The following is an 11867-nucleotide window of genomic DNA, read 5'->3' as shown; positions in this document are numbered from 1 at the left end:
CAGCTGCCAGCCCTGCCCTCCCGCGCTCCCCGGAGACACTTAGTAACTGTCTTTTCCCTCCTCCCGAGGCACGGTTGGCCTCTGAACCACTGCCCCCGCCCCCACCCCCACCCCCGGCCATCTAACAGCCTCCGTTCGCACCCCTCCCCCAGTCAGCTCGGTCGGCGGCCAGCAGGTCAATCTCCTCCGGAAGCTCCCGAAGTCCCCGCCCGGAAATGGCCGAGCGTGGCCCCGGGCTGCGCGCCGCCTCTGCGCATGCGCGCCGCGGGGCCGACAGCGGCCAGAGCCGAAGCGGGGGAGGCAGCGGCGGAAATCACCGAAGCGGTAGGGCGCCCCGAGACCGTTGTCTAGGCCCTCCGCGACCGCCCAGGCTGAGGGCCTGGCTCGGGCCGAAGCCAGCAGGTAGCCTGTAAGCGAGAGAGACGGAGAGAGAGAAGAGAGGACAGCCGAGAATCCGATCTGGGGCAGAGGAGGAGAGGAGGGGGCGGGACCGAGAGCGGCCGCCGGGCGGGTGGCGGGGCGGAGCCGAACCCCACTTCCGAAGGCACCCGAGCGGAGCCGAACCCTTCCGGAAGGAGCCGAGCGCTTCCGAAGCGGACCGAACTAGCTACGGGAGCCGAGACGGGCCGCGCGGCGCGGCGCTGAGCGGAGCGGCCGGGGCCAGAACGCGGAGGAGCCGAGCCGGGGCCGGAGCCGGAGCCGGAGCCGGGGCCGGAGCCGGGGCCGGGGCCGGGGCGGGCAGGCGGCAGGCGGCGGCGGACAGTGGGCAGGGGCGGCCGGCCGGCCAGGGCCCCGAGGAGGCGGCGGCGGCGGCAGGATGATCAAGCTGTTCTCGCTGAAGCAGCAGAAGAAGGAGGAGGAGTCGGCGGGCGGCACCAAGGGCAGCAGCAAGAAGGCCTCCGCCGCGCAGCTCCGCATCCAGAAAGGTGCCCTGGGGAGAGGGGGGCAGGGGGAGAGGGTCGCCCCGCCCCCACTCCGGGGGCCCTGAGACAACCCCCCCCCCCCAACGGGGGAGCATCCGCCGCCCCGCCCCCACCTCCAGGGGGAACCTAGGGACCCCACCTCAGGAGTCCAGACACACATCCCCTACGCGGGACCCCTGCTGCCCCTCCGCCACTCTATGGGACACTTCCTTCCCCCCCCCCAATCCCGGAACCTGACCCTACCTTGCCCAGCTCCTGATCTGAGGGTGCAGATGATCGTCCCCAGATAACTTCTCCTCCTCTCTGCTCCAGACATTAATGAGCTCAACTTGCCCAAGACCTGTGAGATTGACTTTTCTGATCAGGACGACCTCCTCAACTTCAAGCTGGTCATCTGCCCCGATGAGGTGAGCCCCCCTCCCCCCCCAATATCTGTCACGATGCTTCCCTGGGCCTCTCCCACCCGTCTCTCCTGGTTTCTGTTCTTCTCCAAGCCATTCACAGGGGCCTGGGGACTGTGTTCTGGGAGGTACCTGGGGCAGGCAGCCCCAATGAGCCTCCCCTCCTTCCCTTTCCCTTCTTTCCCCAGGGCTTCTACAAGGCTGGCAAGTTTGTGTTTAGTTTTAAGGTAAGTCTTCCGAAGGGGAGGGTAGAAACTGTGCCCTGGGGGAGGGGCCAAGGGCCTCTGACTCTTGCCTCCCTGTCCCCAGGTTGGCCAGGGTTACCCCCACGACCCACCCAAGGTGAAGTGTGAGACCATGGTTTATCACCCCAACATCGACCTTGAGGGCAATGTCTGCCTTAACATTCTCAGGTAGGTGGCCCACCCCCAGCTCCCCCCGGGGCACAGGCAGGTGAGTGGGAAACAGAAAGATGAGGTCATTTCTGGCCTGTTGGCCCTTGAGGTGAACTTTGAAGGAAGCAGGCCTAGGCTGACTGCAGCCCCGACGGTCGTGGTCGGCCTGGCGCCGCGGGGAATCAGCACATCACCTTAGGAGCCTTTGGCAGTAGCCTTGAGGAGGAGATGGCAGGAAAGGGTGTGGGACCCCACTGGAGCTCAGGAGAGCCATCATGGGAGAAGTGACCTGGCACAGAGATGGGGCTCGAACCCACTTTTTTGACTTGGGGGGATGAGCAGCCAGCAAAACCCATGGAGAAAGGCAAGGCCAGGGGGAGCACTGCCTGCCTGCCGGACAGCGAGCAACGGGGGAGCGGGGGGAGAAGGAGGTGGGGATAGCGGGAGCAGGAGCCCCTTTGCTGCTTCTCACCCCGGGCTGGGGGGCGGCCTTCTTCCGCAGAGAGGACTGGAAACCAGTGCTAACGATAAACTCCATCATCTACGGGCTGCAGTATCTGTTCTTGGTGAGTCCCGAGGGGTGGGGGATGGAGGCGGGGTCTCTGCCTGCCTGCCTGCCTGCCTGCCAGCCAGCCTCCGGTCTGGGCAGCCAAAGATGGGGGCGGGGCCGGGCTCACCTGACCGGCCCCGGCCCCTGCCCCTCCCCCGCAGGAGCCCAACCCCGAGGACCCCCTGAACAAGGAGGCGGCCGAGGTCCTGCAGAATAACCGGCGCCTCTTCGAGCAGAACGTGCAGCGCTCCATGCGCGGCGGCTACATCGGCTCCACGTACTTCGAGCGCTGCCTCAAATAGGTGGGGGCGGGCGGACGGACCGACAACCCCGCCCCCCGGGCCGGCCCTCCTCCTCCTCCTCCTCCTCCTCCGGGCCCCTCCCCCCGGTCGGGGTGGGGGGGCGGGGCGTCCGCGGCCCCCGGGCCACATATTTATTGGGGGCCGGGGCCTCGCGCGGGAGTGGGGATGGCGAGGGGTCTCCGGCCGCACCCCGCCCCCAGTTCTCTTTTTGGGTTTAGTCTTTTTTTTTAACCACGTGATTGATGGGCGCCGCCCTCCCTCGCCCCAGTCCGGATCAGAGAAGGGAAATGAATTGGATTGTCCCCGGACCCGGTCCCGGTCCCCACCCCCACTCGAGTTTGTGTCAGGTTATTAAAGGGGAATGTTGATGCGGTGCTTCTGCCTCCTGGCCTTCTGTCCGTGCGTCCGTCCGTGCGGGTCTGGACCCGAACTCGCGGCCCGGGGAAAAGGGGGTGAGGGGTGGGGCTGGAGCGCCGGCGTCTGCGCAGGAGGGTCCTTGGGCCGCTCCGATCCCGCGCGCCTGCGTACTACGGCTCTCGGCACCCGGGAAGGACGCGCGGCAGTGACGTCACGGCGCCAGAATCCGGAAGCAGCTGCGGGTTTTGGGAGAAAGCAGGCAGCGAGGAGACCCCGGGCAGCGGCGGCGGCAGCGCGGGGTGGGTGGGCCGGCGTCCGGTGCGGGGCAGCGCGACCCGGGGGGGCCTTCCCAGAGGCGGCGGCGGTTGTGCCTCCAGTTTGGGGCCGGTGAGTGAAGGCGCCGCCCCAGCCCGGGGAGCCCCCACACCCCCGGCCCCATCCCCCCTCCGCGAGTCCGCGCCCCCGCTAGGCACCCCTAGGGACTCCGGTGTTCTGGCCCCGCCCCGGGCAGTCCCCAACCCACCCCCTCCTCGTGTCAGCTTCCTGCAGACCAGAGAGCCTGCTCCATCCTGCCCAAGGCGGGCATGCAACCCGTGGGGGTCAGGCAGAATTCGAACCCAGACCTTGCTGATCTTGGGGGCCAGCTGTCTGCCCCTCTGTTCTCCAGTTGTAAGGATAAGGAATTTGGGGTTGAAGTTCACAGCGAATGGGAGCAGTGAGGACAATGAGCCTCTGTAGGGTGAGTGGGCGGAGCCTGGGCACCTAGGGAGGTGGTCGTCGACATCCTTCAGGCAGGGGAGGAATGGGTGACCCTATCGTCCTAGGTGTCGTCTGCCCTTTGTAGCTAGACTCCCCCAAAAGTCCACCAGTGAGTGCCTCCACTTTGTCCTCTCGCCTCACCCTTACCGCCTGACTTCTGATCTCATCATCCCACCCAAAGTGACAGATCCAATGGCCTCGTCTGGATGTCCCTGCAGCCTCGGACACTGTTGGTCACTCCTCTAGATTTTCAGGACACCCTCTTTCCTGGTTCTCTCTCCTCCTGCCTCTCTGACCCCTCCTTCTCCATCTCCTTGGCTGGCTCCTCCTCCAGGTTATGCCCTCAGACTCTGTCCTGGGCCCCTTTCTCTTCTCTCGCCTTGGACTGAAGGATCATCTCTATGCTGAGGATTCTCAGATCTACCTTTCCCTGCTCCAAACTCTGCTGACTTCCAGTCTCCCATTTCCAATGGCCTTTCAGACATCTTGGACTGGTGCCAGTGGATATTTTAAACTCAACAAGTCCAAATCTGAACTCGCTGTCTTTTCCCCTAAACCTCTCCCCCCATACACACATTCCCTGGCACTGAAGAGGGCACCAACCATCCACCAGATTTCTCAGGCTCCTAACCCCAGTCACACCCCCAAGATCCAATATGGTGCCAAGGCCTGTCCCTTTCACCTCCACACCATCTCTGGTCCATTTCACCTCCGCTGCACCTCAGCTCCATCTCTCCTGTGTTTCTTCCTTCTCTCCTCTGATAGTAACCCCACCCTGGTGCAGGCCCTCATCACCTTATACCTGGACCCTATCATACAGGTATCAAATACAAAATGCTTTGTCTGGCCTTCAAAGCCTTTCACCACTTGCCCCCTCCTCCCTCTCCAGTCTTTTTAGTGACACTGGCCTCCTGGCTGTACCAGGAACAAGACCCTCTATCAGCTCCAGGAATTTTTTCTGACAGTTCCCCAGGCCTGAAGCGCTCTCCTCTCCATCTGCTCGACCTCCTAGCCTCCAGTCAGCCAGTAAACATTTATCAAGTGCCTACTATGCGCCTGGCACTGCACAGACATCCCCCACCGTCAAGGTGCTCTGTGCTCTGTCTAGGAGGGGAGTCTGCTGATGGGAAGAGCTGAGTACCAGCCAACACCCCGCCCACCTTCTGCAGAGAGCCTTTCCTGATCCCTCCCCTCCCTTGATGGAAAGCGAGGGACTGTCTTTTGCCTCCCTCTGTATCCCCAGAGCCTGGGCTCTGTGACTGACTCTTTGCTTCTGCAGCTCCAGCGCCACCATGGACCTACTGTTTGGGCGACGGAAAACTCCCGAGGAGCTGCTGCGGCAGAACCAGCGGGCCCTGAACCGGGCCATGCGCGAACTGGACAGGGAACGTCAGAAGCTGGAGGCCCAGGAGAAGAAAATCATTGCGGACATCAAGAAGATGGCCAAGCAGGGCCAGATGGTGACTGGACCCCCCAGTCCCAAGATTTCATATCAGGGTGGGGGGAGGGGATGGAGGGCCCAGTCCCCCTGGCTGAGTTGTGGTTCTTGAGGGAGATGACCCTTCCCTCCGACCTGGGCTCTTGTCCCTAGTCCTGGCTGGGGAAGAGCTAAGAGATCGTTCCCATGGGAATCTTGGCCCTCCTACCCTGGAGCCTCTACGATACCACTCTCCCTGCTCAGGACGCCGTGAAAATCATGGCCCGAGATCTGGTACGCACGCGCCGCTATGTCAGCAAGTTTGTGATGATGCGGGCCAACATCCAGGCCGTGTCCCTAAAGATACAGACACTCAAATCCAACAACTCCATGGCTCAGGCCATGAAGGGCGTCACGAAGGCCATGGGGACCATGAACAGGCAGGTACAGTTGCTCCCTGGAGCAGTTTGCATGAGGTGGGTCCATAGGGGCCTGGGCCTGAGCATCAGGCCAGGGATTGATGGAGACCTAGCCTGGCAGAAGATGGCAGCCCCGGAGGACTCAGGGATGGGTCCGTGAGACTTTCTAGTGACCAGCAGGAGAAAAGAGGTGGGGCTGGGACAGGCACCTTTGAGCAGGCAAGGGTGGGCCTCGCCCTTAACCAGGTCAGCCATCAGAGTCCAGGCTGTGCCCATCCACGCCCACAAAGGACGGTGTCAGCCTGGAGGTCTGGGTTAGGGGTATTTGGAAACAGGGGGTCCAGCCCACGTCCCTTTTGCCTTCCCCAGCTTAAGCTGCCCCAGATCCAGAAGATTATGATGGAATTTGAGCGCCAGGCAGAGATCATGGACATGAAAGAAGAGATGATGAACGATGCCATCGATGACGCCATGGGGGATGAGGAGGACGAGGAGGAGAGGTGCTGGGGAGGCCAGGGTCGGGGGACTGGTGTGAGCTCTGCCCTCCCTTCCTCCCTCATCTTCTGTTCTCTGCCCCTTCAGCGATGCTGTGGTGTCCCAAGTGCTGGATGAGCTGGGCCTGAGCCTGACAGATGAACTCTCCAGTGAGTGCCCCTGCCCCTGCCCACCTCACCCTGGCCTATGGGACCACCTGTCCATCCCTGACTGGTCTGTGCCTTTCCCTCCTACAGATCTCCCTTCCACGGGTGGCTCGCTCTCTGTGGCTGCTGGAGGCAAGAAGGCAGAGCCTTCTGCAGCCCTGGCTGACGCTGATGCTGACTTGGAGGAGCGCCTGAAGAACCTGAGAAGGGACTGAGCCAGCAGGGAGGGGAGGAGGGATGTGTTCACCCTGCCACAGAATAAAATTTTTTAAGATGCCATCGAATTTGGTTGTGATGGGGGAAGGGAGGCAGGGACATCTTCTGTCAGTGTGCATACCTCCCCTCCCCTGGCTGGCAGGCCATCTTCTGGCTCCCCATCTTTTACCTTCCAGCCTCATTTATCTCCCTGATCCAGCAGCTGTGACCACCGCCCCAGCCAAACCCACCACTATCTGTAGCCAGGTGACAAGATGCTCAAAAGAACAAAAGAGCAGCTTCCCAAGTCGAGGCAGAGAGAGGCATGGCTGGCAAGTTTATTGGATGGGTGTTTCAGTGAACTCCAAGCTCAGTACAAGAAGCAGAGGACAAAGAAAAGTTGACAGCTCCTGGGCCTCACCTAGGTGGGGCGCCCCCCCCCCCCAAAGCCCCTTCTGGGAGAGATTGTCAGGAAAAACTAACCCTACTTCCCAACCGTTCAGACCTTGAGGGGCCAGAAGCGGGTGTGAGGGCCCTAAGAGGGAAGACTGTCTACTCTAAATGGAAGGGGGAAGGACCCTCAGGCTGGAGTCCTCTCCTGTCCCTGGGCAGCAAGCTGTGCCTCCCAGAGAAGCCTCCCACTAAGGGGAGAGGGAACTCTGCTCCAGCCAGGGCGGCCCAGGAAGCCACCGTGCCCACCAGCCAGCCCTATTGCCAGGGACTCCCAGGACACCCCGCTTGCTCTGGGTCTGTGTGACCTTGTCTCCTGGGTTACGTTTTTATTAAATCAGAGAAGTAAAAACTGCATCTGGGGATAGGATACAGAAGGACCAACAGGTGAAGGAAGGAATGAGTGAGGGGATGATGGAGCCATTCTGGGGCAAGGTGGGGGCTCAGTTACCGTCGCTGGGGCCCCCCACCAGCTCTGGAGGGGCCAGGCCAGGGCCTGGGATAGGGGGAGGGAGGGGCTCCACCAGAATAGCTGAGAACTTGGTGTCCCCAAAAGCCTCGTTCATGCGAGTCTCAAAGAAGCGTTGAAGGCCAATGATCGACTGGACATCAGCTTTGTCCTGTTTGTTGGAAGAAGTGTCAGGTACCCACCGGCCTCCCCCCACTGCTGCCACCTCCACCCCCACCCTCGGTCCCCACCTCCTCACCTCTGTGAGTTTGTTGAACTGCTTGAACATGCGGCCCACATCCTGGGCAAACTCCTGTGGGGAGCTATATGGAGGCGACAGCTTCTCCTGGAGGCGTGCGCGGATCAGAGTGAGGTCCAGAGTGCCCGGCTGCTCCGCTGAGGGCGTGGGGTCCGTGGCCAGTCGGTGCAGGGGACGGCACGGCTCATGGCAGAGCAAGGCCAGCAGCACACGCTCACACTTCTGCAGGGTGAAGTAGGAGCTCAGGCCCATTGCTTTGGCCCCGCCCTGCCCCACCCCTGGGTGCCCACCCCTGTACCTGCTGGTTAGTAGGTGACAGCTTGGCAGGGCAGCTGTCCCCATCGGGGGTCAAGGCCACACTCTCGGGGCCAGGAAGAGGGACCTCATCTTTGCAGTCCACCACCTCCTGGCACAGGGAGCAGCTCCACTCCTCCCTGGGGTGTGTAGGAGATGCAGAGGGGTCAGTAAGAGCTATGGGCGTCCTGGAGAGGCCTGCCTTGGACCGGCGCTCATCTTCCAGCAAGGGCAGGAGTGTTCCCTCTCAAGCTCCCTCCCTGAGCCTGCCCCCCACCCCAGACGACAAGGGAGGCCACTGGACCCCCAAGGGGAGCCCTCCCTGCAGGGACGCTGTCACCATCTCTGCCCATAAAGCCCACCAAGGCCTGCTCCTGAGATCATCCTTTTGTCCCCCCCCTCCACATACCCAGGCACCTCCTGCAGGGTTGGCAGGTGACACTCCAAATGGAAGCAGAATTCACACTGGCTACACATCACCAGGTCCCCTGGCTTCTGGCAGACACGGCAGATGGTGGCACTGTCATCCACGGCTCCGGGGCCACCAGTGGCAGCAGTAGCCACGGCAGCGGCTGCGTCGGGGCCTCCCAGCACTTCCAGGCCAGAGCTGGTGCTGCCGCTGGGGGAGGCCAGGTGGGGGCCCTCGGGCCCTGAGGCCTCCAGGGCAGGCAGCAGCAGTGGCTTTGTCTCTAGGCCCTCCACCCCTGGGGGGGCACCGATGGCAGCCTCTGTCTCTTCCTCCTGGGGAGTAGGGGTGGGGTCTGTGAGACCAGGACCCTGCGCTCCCTCGCCCCCTCCTCCCCCTTCAGGTCTCCCTCGCCCCTTTCTTCCCCTTGACCATGGCCATGGGTGGCATAGGAGGACCCCCTGGTGCCCCTGGCTGGCCCCCCCTCTCGATGACAATGAGGTTGTAGTCTTCATTGGTGGTCCCTGGGAAGACCTTGAAGACTGGGGGCTGGCTGTCTGCCGTCAGGTCCAGATCGAGGCGCTCCAGGCTCACCCTGGGCACCTTCCGCATGAGGCCACTCACTTCACCCTCACCCGATCTGGACCTGAAGAGAGCAGGGGTGAGACAGGCCAAGGGCTGGACTGGTCTGCGGTGCCCCCCCCACCCCCAGGAGAGGCCTCAGCCTTGCCCCACCCTACCTTTTCATTCCAGACACATTGGGCTCAGCACTGTAGGGATCATCTGGGAAGCGGGAAGGACAGTAAGGCATTAGCACCCCAGGGTACCCCCTTCAGCCCGACCCAGCCCTTCTCACTCCCACTCACCTGGGCCGTAGCTCCCATAACCTTCTTGCAGATCCATGGCCTAGAAAACAGAAGACGAAACAGGAGTCCACAGCCAGTGTCCTGGCCCCTGCCCCACCCCCAAGGCCACCAGAGTACCCCCCACAGCCCAGTGCCCCCCTCCCAGGAAAGTACCTTACCTGATTCCCTCCAGGCTTGCCAGGGGGCCGGGGAGGGGCCATGGAACCGGGACCACTCCTCTCTGAAACAATCTTACCTGTGGAGGGAGAAGGCAACTGGCTCATCCCCCTCCGGTCCCCAGCCCCATGTCATCTTTGCCCAAGACCAGACTAAGGAGGCCTGGCTGGGTCCCACCCTGGCCCAGCAGGAGCAAACACCCACCGAAGGCCTCGGCGCTTTTGGTCCAAGCGTTGAGGTCCCACTGGAACTTCATGTCCCCCTGGGGCTCCACGGGGTCCACAATCATCTTGAGGGCACGGTGCAGCTGGAAGTAAATCTGGGGGCCCCAGGCCCGGGTGAGGGTGGGCCCCAGGCCCTGCCCTTTGCCCCCCAGGAGGCCCCACCCCAGGCCCCGCCCACCAGGCCAGCCCCCTCACCAGCTTCTTGGACAGCAGCAAGGCTGTGTTGTTGTCACTCTCCAGGGCCCAGGAGGCAAAGCGCAGGATGTGCTCCTGGTGCCTCTGGATCTTGGTCATGGTCCAGTGCTGGCGTTCTAGGCGCTCCTGCTGCCCCTCTGTCACCTTCTGGGCGTCATTGACCAGCACTCGGCCGCGCTTGTTCAATTCTTTCATGATCTGCAGGATGGCCATTTTCACATCCACCTGCACCCGCTTCTGTACGTCAGTCACTTGGCGGATCCTGAGGGACAGGGAGGCGTGTCAGAGACCAGGGGTCATCGTGGGCCGCCACACAGCATCTAAGCATGGTGCACACCAACCCGCCTGGGACTCACGAGGTGCGCACTTCCTTGGTGTTCTTCTGCAGGGTGGCGTGCTTGTCCCCCAAGCGCTTTACCAGGGAGGCCAAGAGCTTCCTCTGGTTTCTCACAGCATCCTCCAGGAACTGGTATCTGCCCAAACACAGAGTTAGGGGGAAGCCAGCCCACCCTTGAGAAGCAGACCAGAGCATGTGGTCAGCCTTCCTCTGCATCCTCAACACTGGAGACCCCAGCCTTCCTGCACCGCTCACTTCCCATCTGCCCTCCCTGGGCCTCGGCCGCCTCATCTCAAAGATGGACCAGACCCCAAAGCCCTGGACTGCCCCGCCCCCAGCCATGGCAGTCTGATTAGATGCCACAGCACAGGTGAGGCTGACCTCCGTAATGATCTACTGGCAGAAACCACCAAGGGTGGTGAATCAATGGGCACCGGCAGCTTTAAGCATAACACAACCAGGGAGATTAGACCTGAGGTGGGCAGCCCACACCAACAAAGAACCCAGGCCTGGGACCCCTGAAGGCCCCCAAATGAGAGGCTAGAGCTGACAGACCCTGCCGGAGCAGGAGTTAAAGAAGAGACCTGTGGGCCCCACTCACTGATGCTCCTTGTGGGCATTGAGCTGGCAATCCCGGCAGGTGAGAGTGTCGCAGCTCTCGCAGAAGAGGACCAGCGGCTCGTGCTTGTGGACTGAGCAGTAGACAGTGCGCTCCCCATCGCGAGTCTTGGCGGGGCCTGCAGGCGTGCCCAACAGGCAGACGGATGAGGGAGCCGGCCTCTTCCAACCAGGCTCCGTCCCTGTCCCTCCTCCATCCCAACACGTCCTGCTAAGGAGTGCTGGGTCCTCTTCCCCCAGGCCCTTTTCTCCTTCAGCTTCTTCCAGGGCCCAGCCACCCTCCCTAGAGCCAGCCAAGCTGGGTGCACACACCAGTGGAGCGAACTGTGTGGTCCTTGGTGTACTTGACCCGCTGGTGGGCCTCCACACACGTCTCACACAGGGGCTCTGAACACTCGACACAGTAGCTGGTGGCAGGTGCATTGTCCTCGCAGCTGGTGCAGCACTAGGGAATGACAAACGGGCATCGCTGGCCCCACACTGCTCGGGAGGAGGCAAGCATACACATGCCCCCCTCTAGGCCTCTAAAGGAGCCAAAAGCCCAGTCTGGCCCACAGCTGGGCCAGGCCACATGACCCAGGTGGGGCATCCCAGCTCTTCAGGGGCCACAAAGTGAGGGGGAAAAGAGAAGTGATTTCCAGGACCCTTCTGACGCTTCTATTGGGTGGATGTCAAGAAGCCTGCCTTCCTTCTAATTCAAGGTGAGCTCACCTGGCTGAGGGAGTTTATATGAACAAAGCTAAACGAGCTGGGGGAAGGGGAAGGGGAGTTGCCATGCCGTGCCATCGCAAGCCAAGGTTCTCCTGGATGGTTGGGGGAGGGGGCATAGCTCACCTGGTTGGGGAAGCACGAGAACCAAGGCTCACCTGGCCGCCCCCCACCCCACCCCAGCACCAAGGAGGGCACCAAAGCTCACCTGGATGCAAAGGGGGGAGCACCAAGGCTCATCAGGATGGATGGCTGGGGAAGGGGAGGAGTGTCGATCACCTGGCTGCCACCCCCCCCCCAACACCGAGGCTCACCAGGATTGATGGGGGAGGGGGCGGGGCTCACCTGGCCGGGGCTGGGTAAACAAGGCTCTGCCAGCCCAGGCAGGGGGCGGGGCTCACCTGGTTGGCATCCTTGGTGTCCGTGGAGGTCTTGGTGCCACTGTCTCTCATGAAATAGTTCTCCACGATGTCCTTGGCGAAGCATTGCTGTTTGCAGACCGGGCAGTCCACCACTGCAGGGGAAGGGGAGCAGAGGGACCCGGAGC

The 11867-nt window shown here is 62.3% G+C and overlaps 3 protein-coding genes across 3 annotated transcripts in view; 2 read left to right on the top strand and 1 right to left on the bottom strand.

Moving 5' to 3' along the window:
* The first annotated feature begins 770 nt into the window (after nucleotides 1-770).
* UBE2M (ubiquitin conjugating enzyme E2 M) lies at nucleotides 771-2946 on the top strand. Its single transcript, XM_027859172.1, has 6 exons — nucleotides 771-926; nucleotides 1236-1330; nucleotides 1513-1551; nucleotides 1634-1737; nucleotides 2222-2285; nucleotides 2431-2946. Exons 1-6 carry the CDS (start codon nucleotides 818-820, stop codon nucleotides 2569-2571), a joined length of 552 nt encoding a protein of 183 aa, XP_027714973.1. The 5' UTR covers nucleotides 771-817; the 3' UTR covers nucleotides 2572-2946.
* Nucleotides 2947-3219: 273 nt separating this feature from the next.
* Nucleotides 3220-6448, top strand: CHMP2A (charged multivesicular body protein 2A). Its single transcript, XM_027859170.1, has 6 exons — nucleotides 3220-3315; nucleotides 4967-5147; nucleotides 5369-5548; nucleotides 5893-6023; nucleotides 6106-6167; nucleotides 6255-6448. The coding sequence occupies exons 2-6, from the start codon at nucleotides 4980-4982 to the stop codon at nucleotides 6377-6379; spliced, it is 666 nt and encodes a 221-aa protein (XP_027714971.1). The 5' UTR covers nucleotides 3220-3315; nucleotides 4967-4979; the 3' UTR covers nucleotides 6380-6448.
* Nucleotides 6449-6667: 219 nt separating this feature from the next.
* The window catches only part of TRIM28 (tripartite motif containing 28), an 8968-nt gene continuing 3768 nt past the window's right edge, over nucleotides 6668-11867 (bottom strand). Inside the window, exons 5-18 of the mRNA XM_027859178.1 lie at nucleotides 11722-11866; nucleotides 10925-11057; nucleotides 10596-10731; nucleotides 10014-10130; nucleotides 9658-9919; nucleotides 9443-9557; nucleotides 9241-9317; nucleotides 9083-9122; nucleotides 8957-8999; nucleotides 8643-8862; nucleotides 8220-8551; nucleotides 7815-7950; nucleotides 7517-7738; nucleotides 6668-7429 (exon numbers count right to left, since the gene is read on the bottom strand). Coding sequence (XP_027714979.1) covers nucleotides 7253-7429; nucleotides 7517-7738; nucleotides 7815-7950; nucleotides 8220-8551; nucleotides 8643-8862; nucleotides 8957-8999; nucleotides 9083-9122; nucleotides 9241-9317; nucleotides 9443-9557; nucleotides 9658-9919; nucleotides 10014-10130; nucleotides 10596-10731; nucleotides 10925-11057; nucleotides 11722-11866 — 2155 coding nt within the window. The 3' untranslated portion in view covers nucleotides 6668-7252. The remainder of the gene's footprint in view (nucleotides 7430-7516; nucleotides 7739-7814; nucleotides 7951-8219; nucleotides 8552-8642; nucleotides 8863-8956; nucleotides 9000-9082; nucleotides 9123-9240; nucleotides 9318-9442; nucleotides 9558-9657; nucleotides 9920-10013; nucleotides 10131-10595; nucleotides 10732-10924; nucleotides 11058-11721; nucleotide 11867) is intronic.

The sequence above is a fragment of the Vombatus ursinus genome, unplaced genomic scaffold (genome assembly GCF_900497805.2).
Source record: "Vombatus ursinus unplaced genomic scaffold, bare-nosed wombat genome assembly UNPS02014159.1, whole genome shotgun sequence".
Lineage (NCBI taxonomy): Eukaryota > Metazoa > Chordata > Mammalia > Diprotodontia > Vombatidae > Vombatus > Vombatus ursinus.
Note: the sequence above shows the minus strand (reverse complement) of the source record. Positions and strands in the feature narration are given on the sequence as shown.

Excerpts from the sequence above, each read along its gene's own strand:
- UBE2M (XM_027859172.1), top strand. The coding sequence starts at position 818 with ATGATCAAGCTGTTCTCGCTGAAGCAGCAGAAGAAGGAGGAGGAGTCG. Across the intron at positions 1,552-1,633 it reads AGTTTGTGTTTAGTTTTAAG|GTTGGCCAGGGTTACCCCCA; the intron begins GTAAGTCTTCCG and ends CCCTGTCCCCAG. Across the intron at positions 1,738-2,221 it reads GTCTGCCTTAACATTCTCAG|AGAGGACTGGAAACCAGTGC; the intron begins GTAGGTGGCCCA and ends CTTCTTCCGCAG.
- CHMP2A (XM_027859170.1), top strand. The coding sequence starts at position 4,980 with ATGGACCTACTGTTTGGGCGACGGAAAACTCCCGAGGAGCTGCTGCGG. Across the intron at positions 5,148-5,368 it reads TGGCCAAGCAGGGCCAGATG|GACGCCGTGAAAATCATGGC; the intron begins GTGACTGGACCC and ends CTCCCTGCTCAG. Across the intron at positions 6,168-6,254 it reads CCTGACAGATGAACTCTCCA|ATCTCCCTTCCACGGGTGGC; the intron begins GTGAGTGCCCCT and ends TCCCTCCTACAG.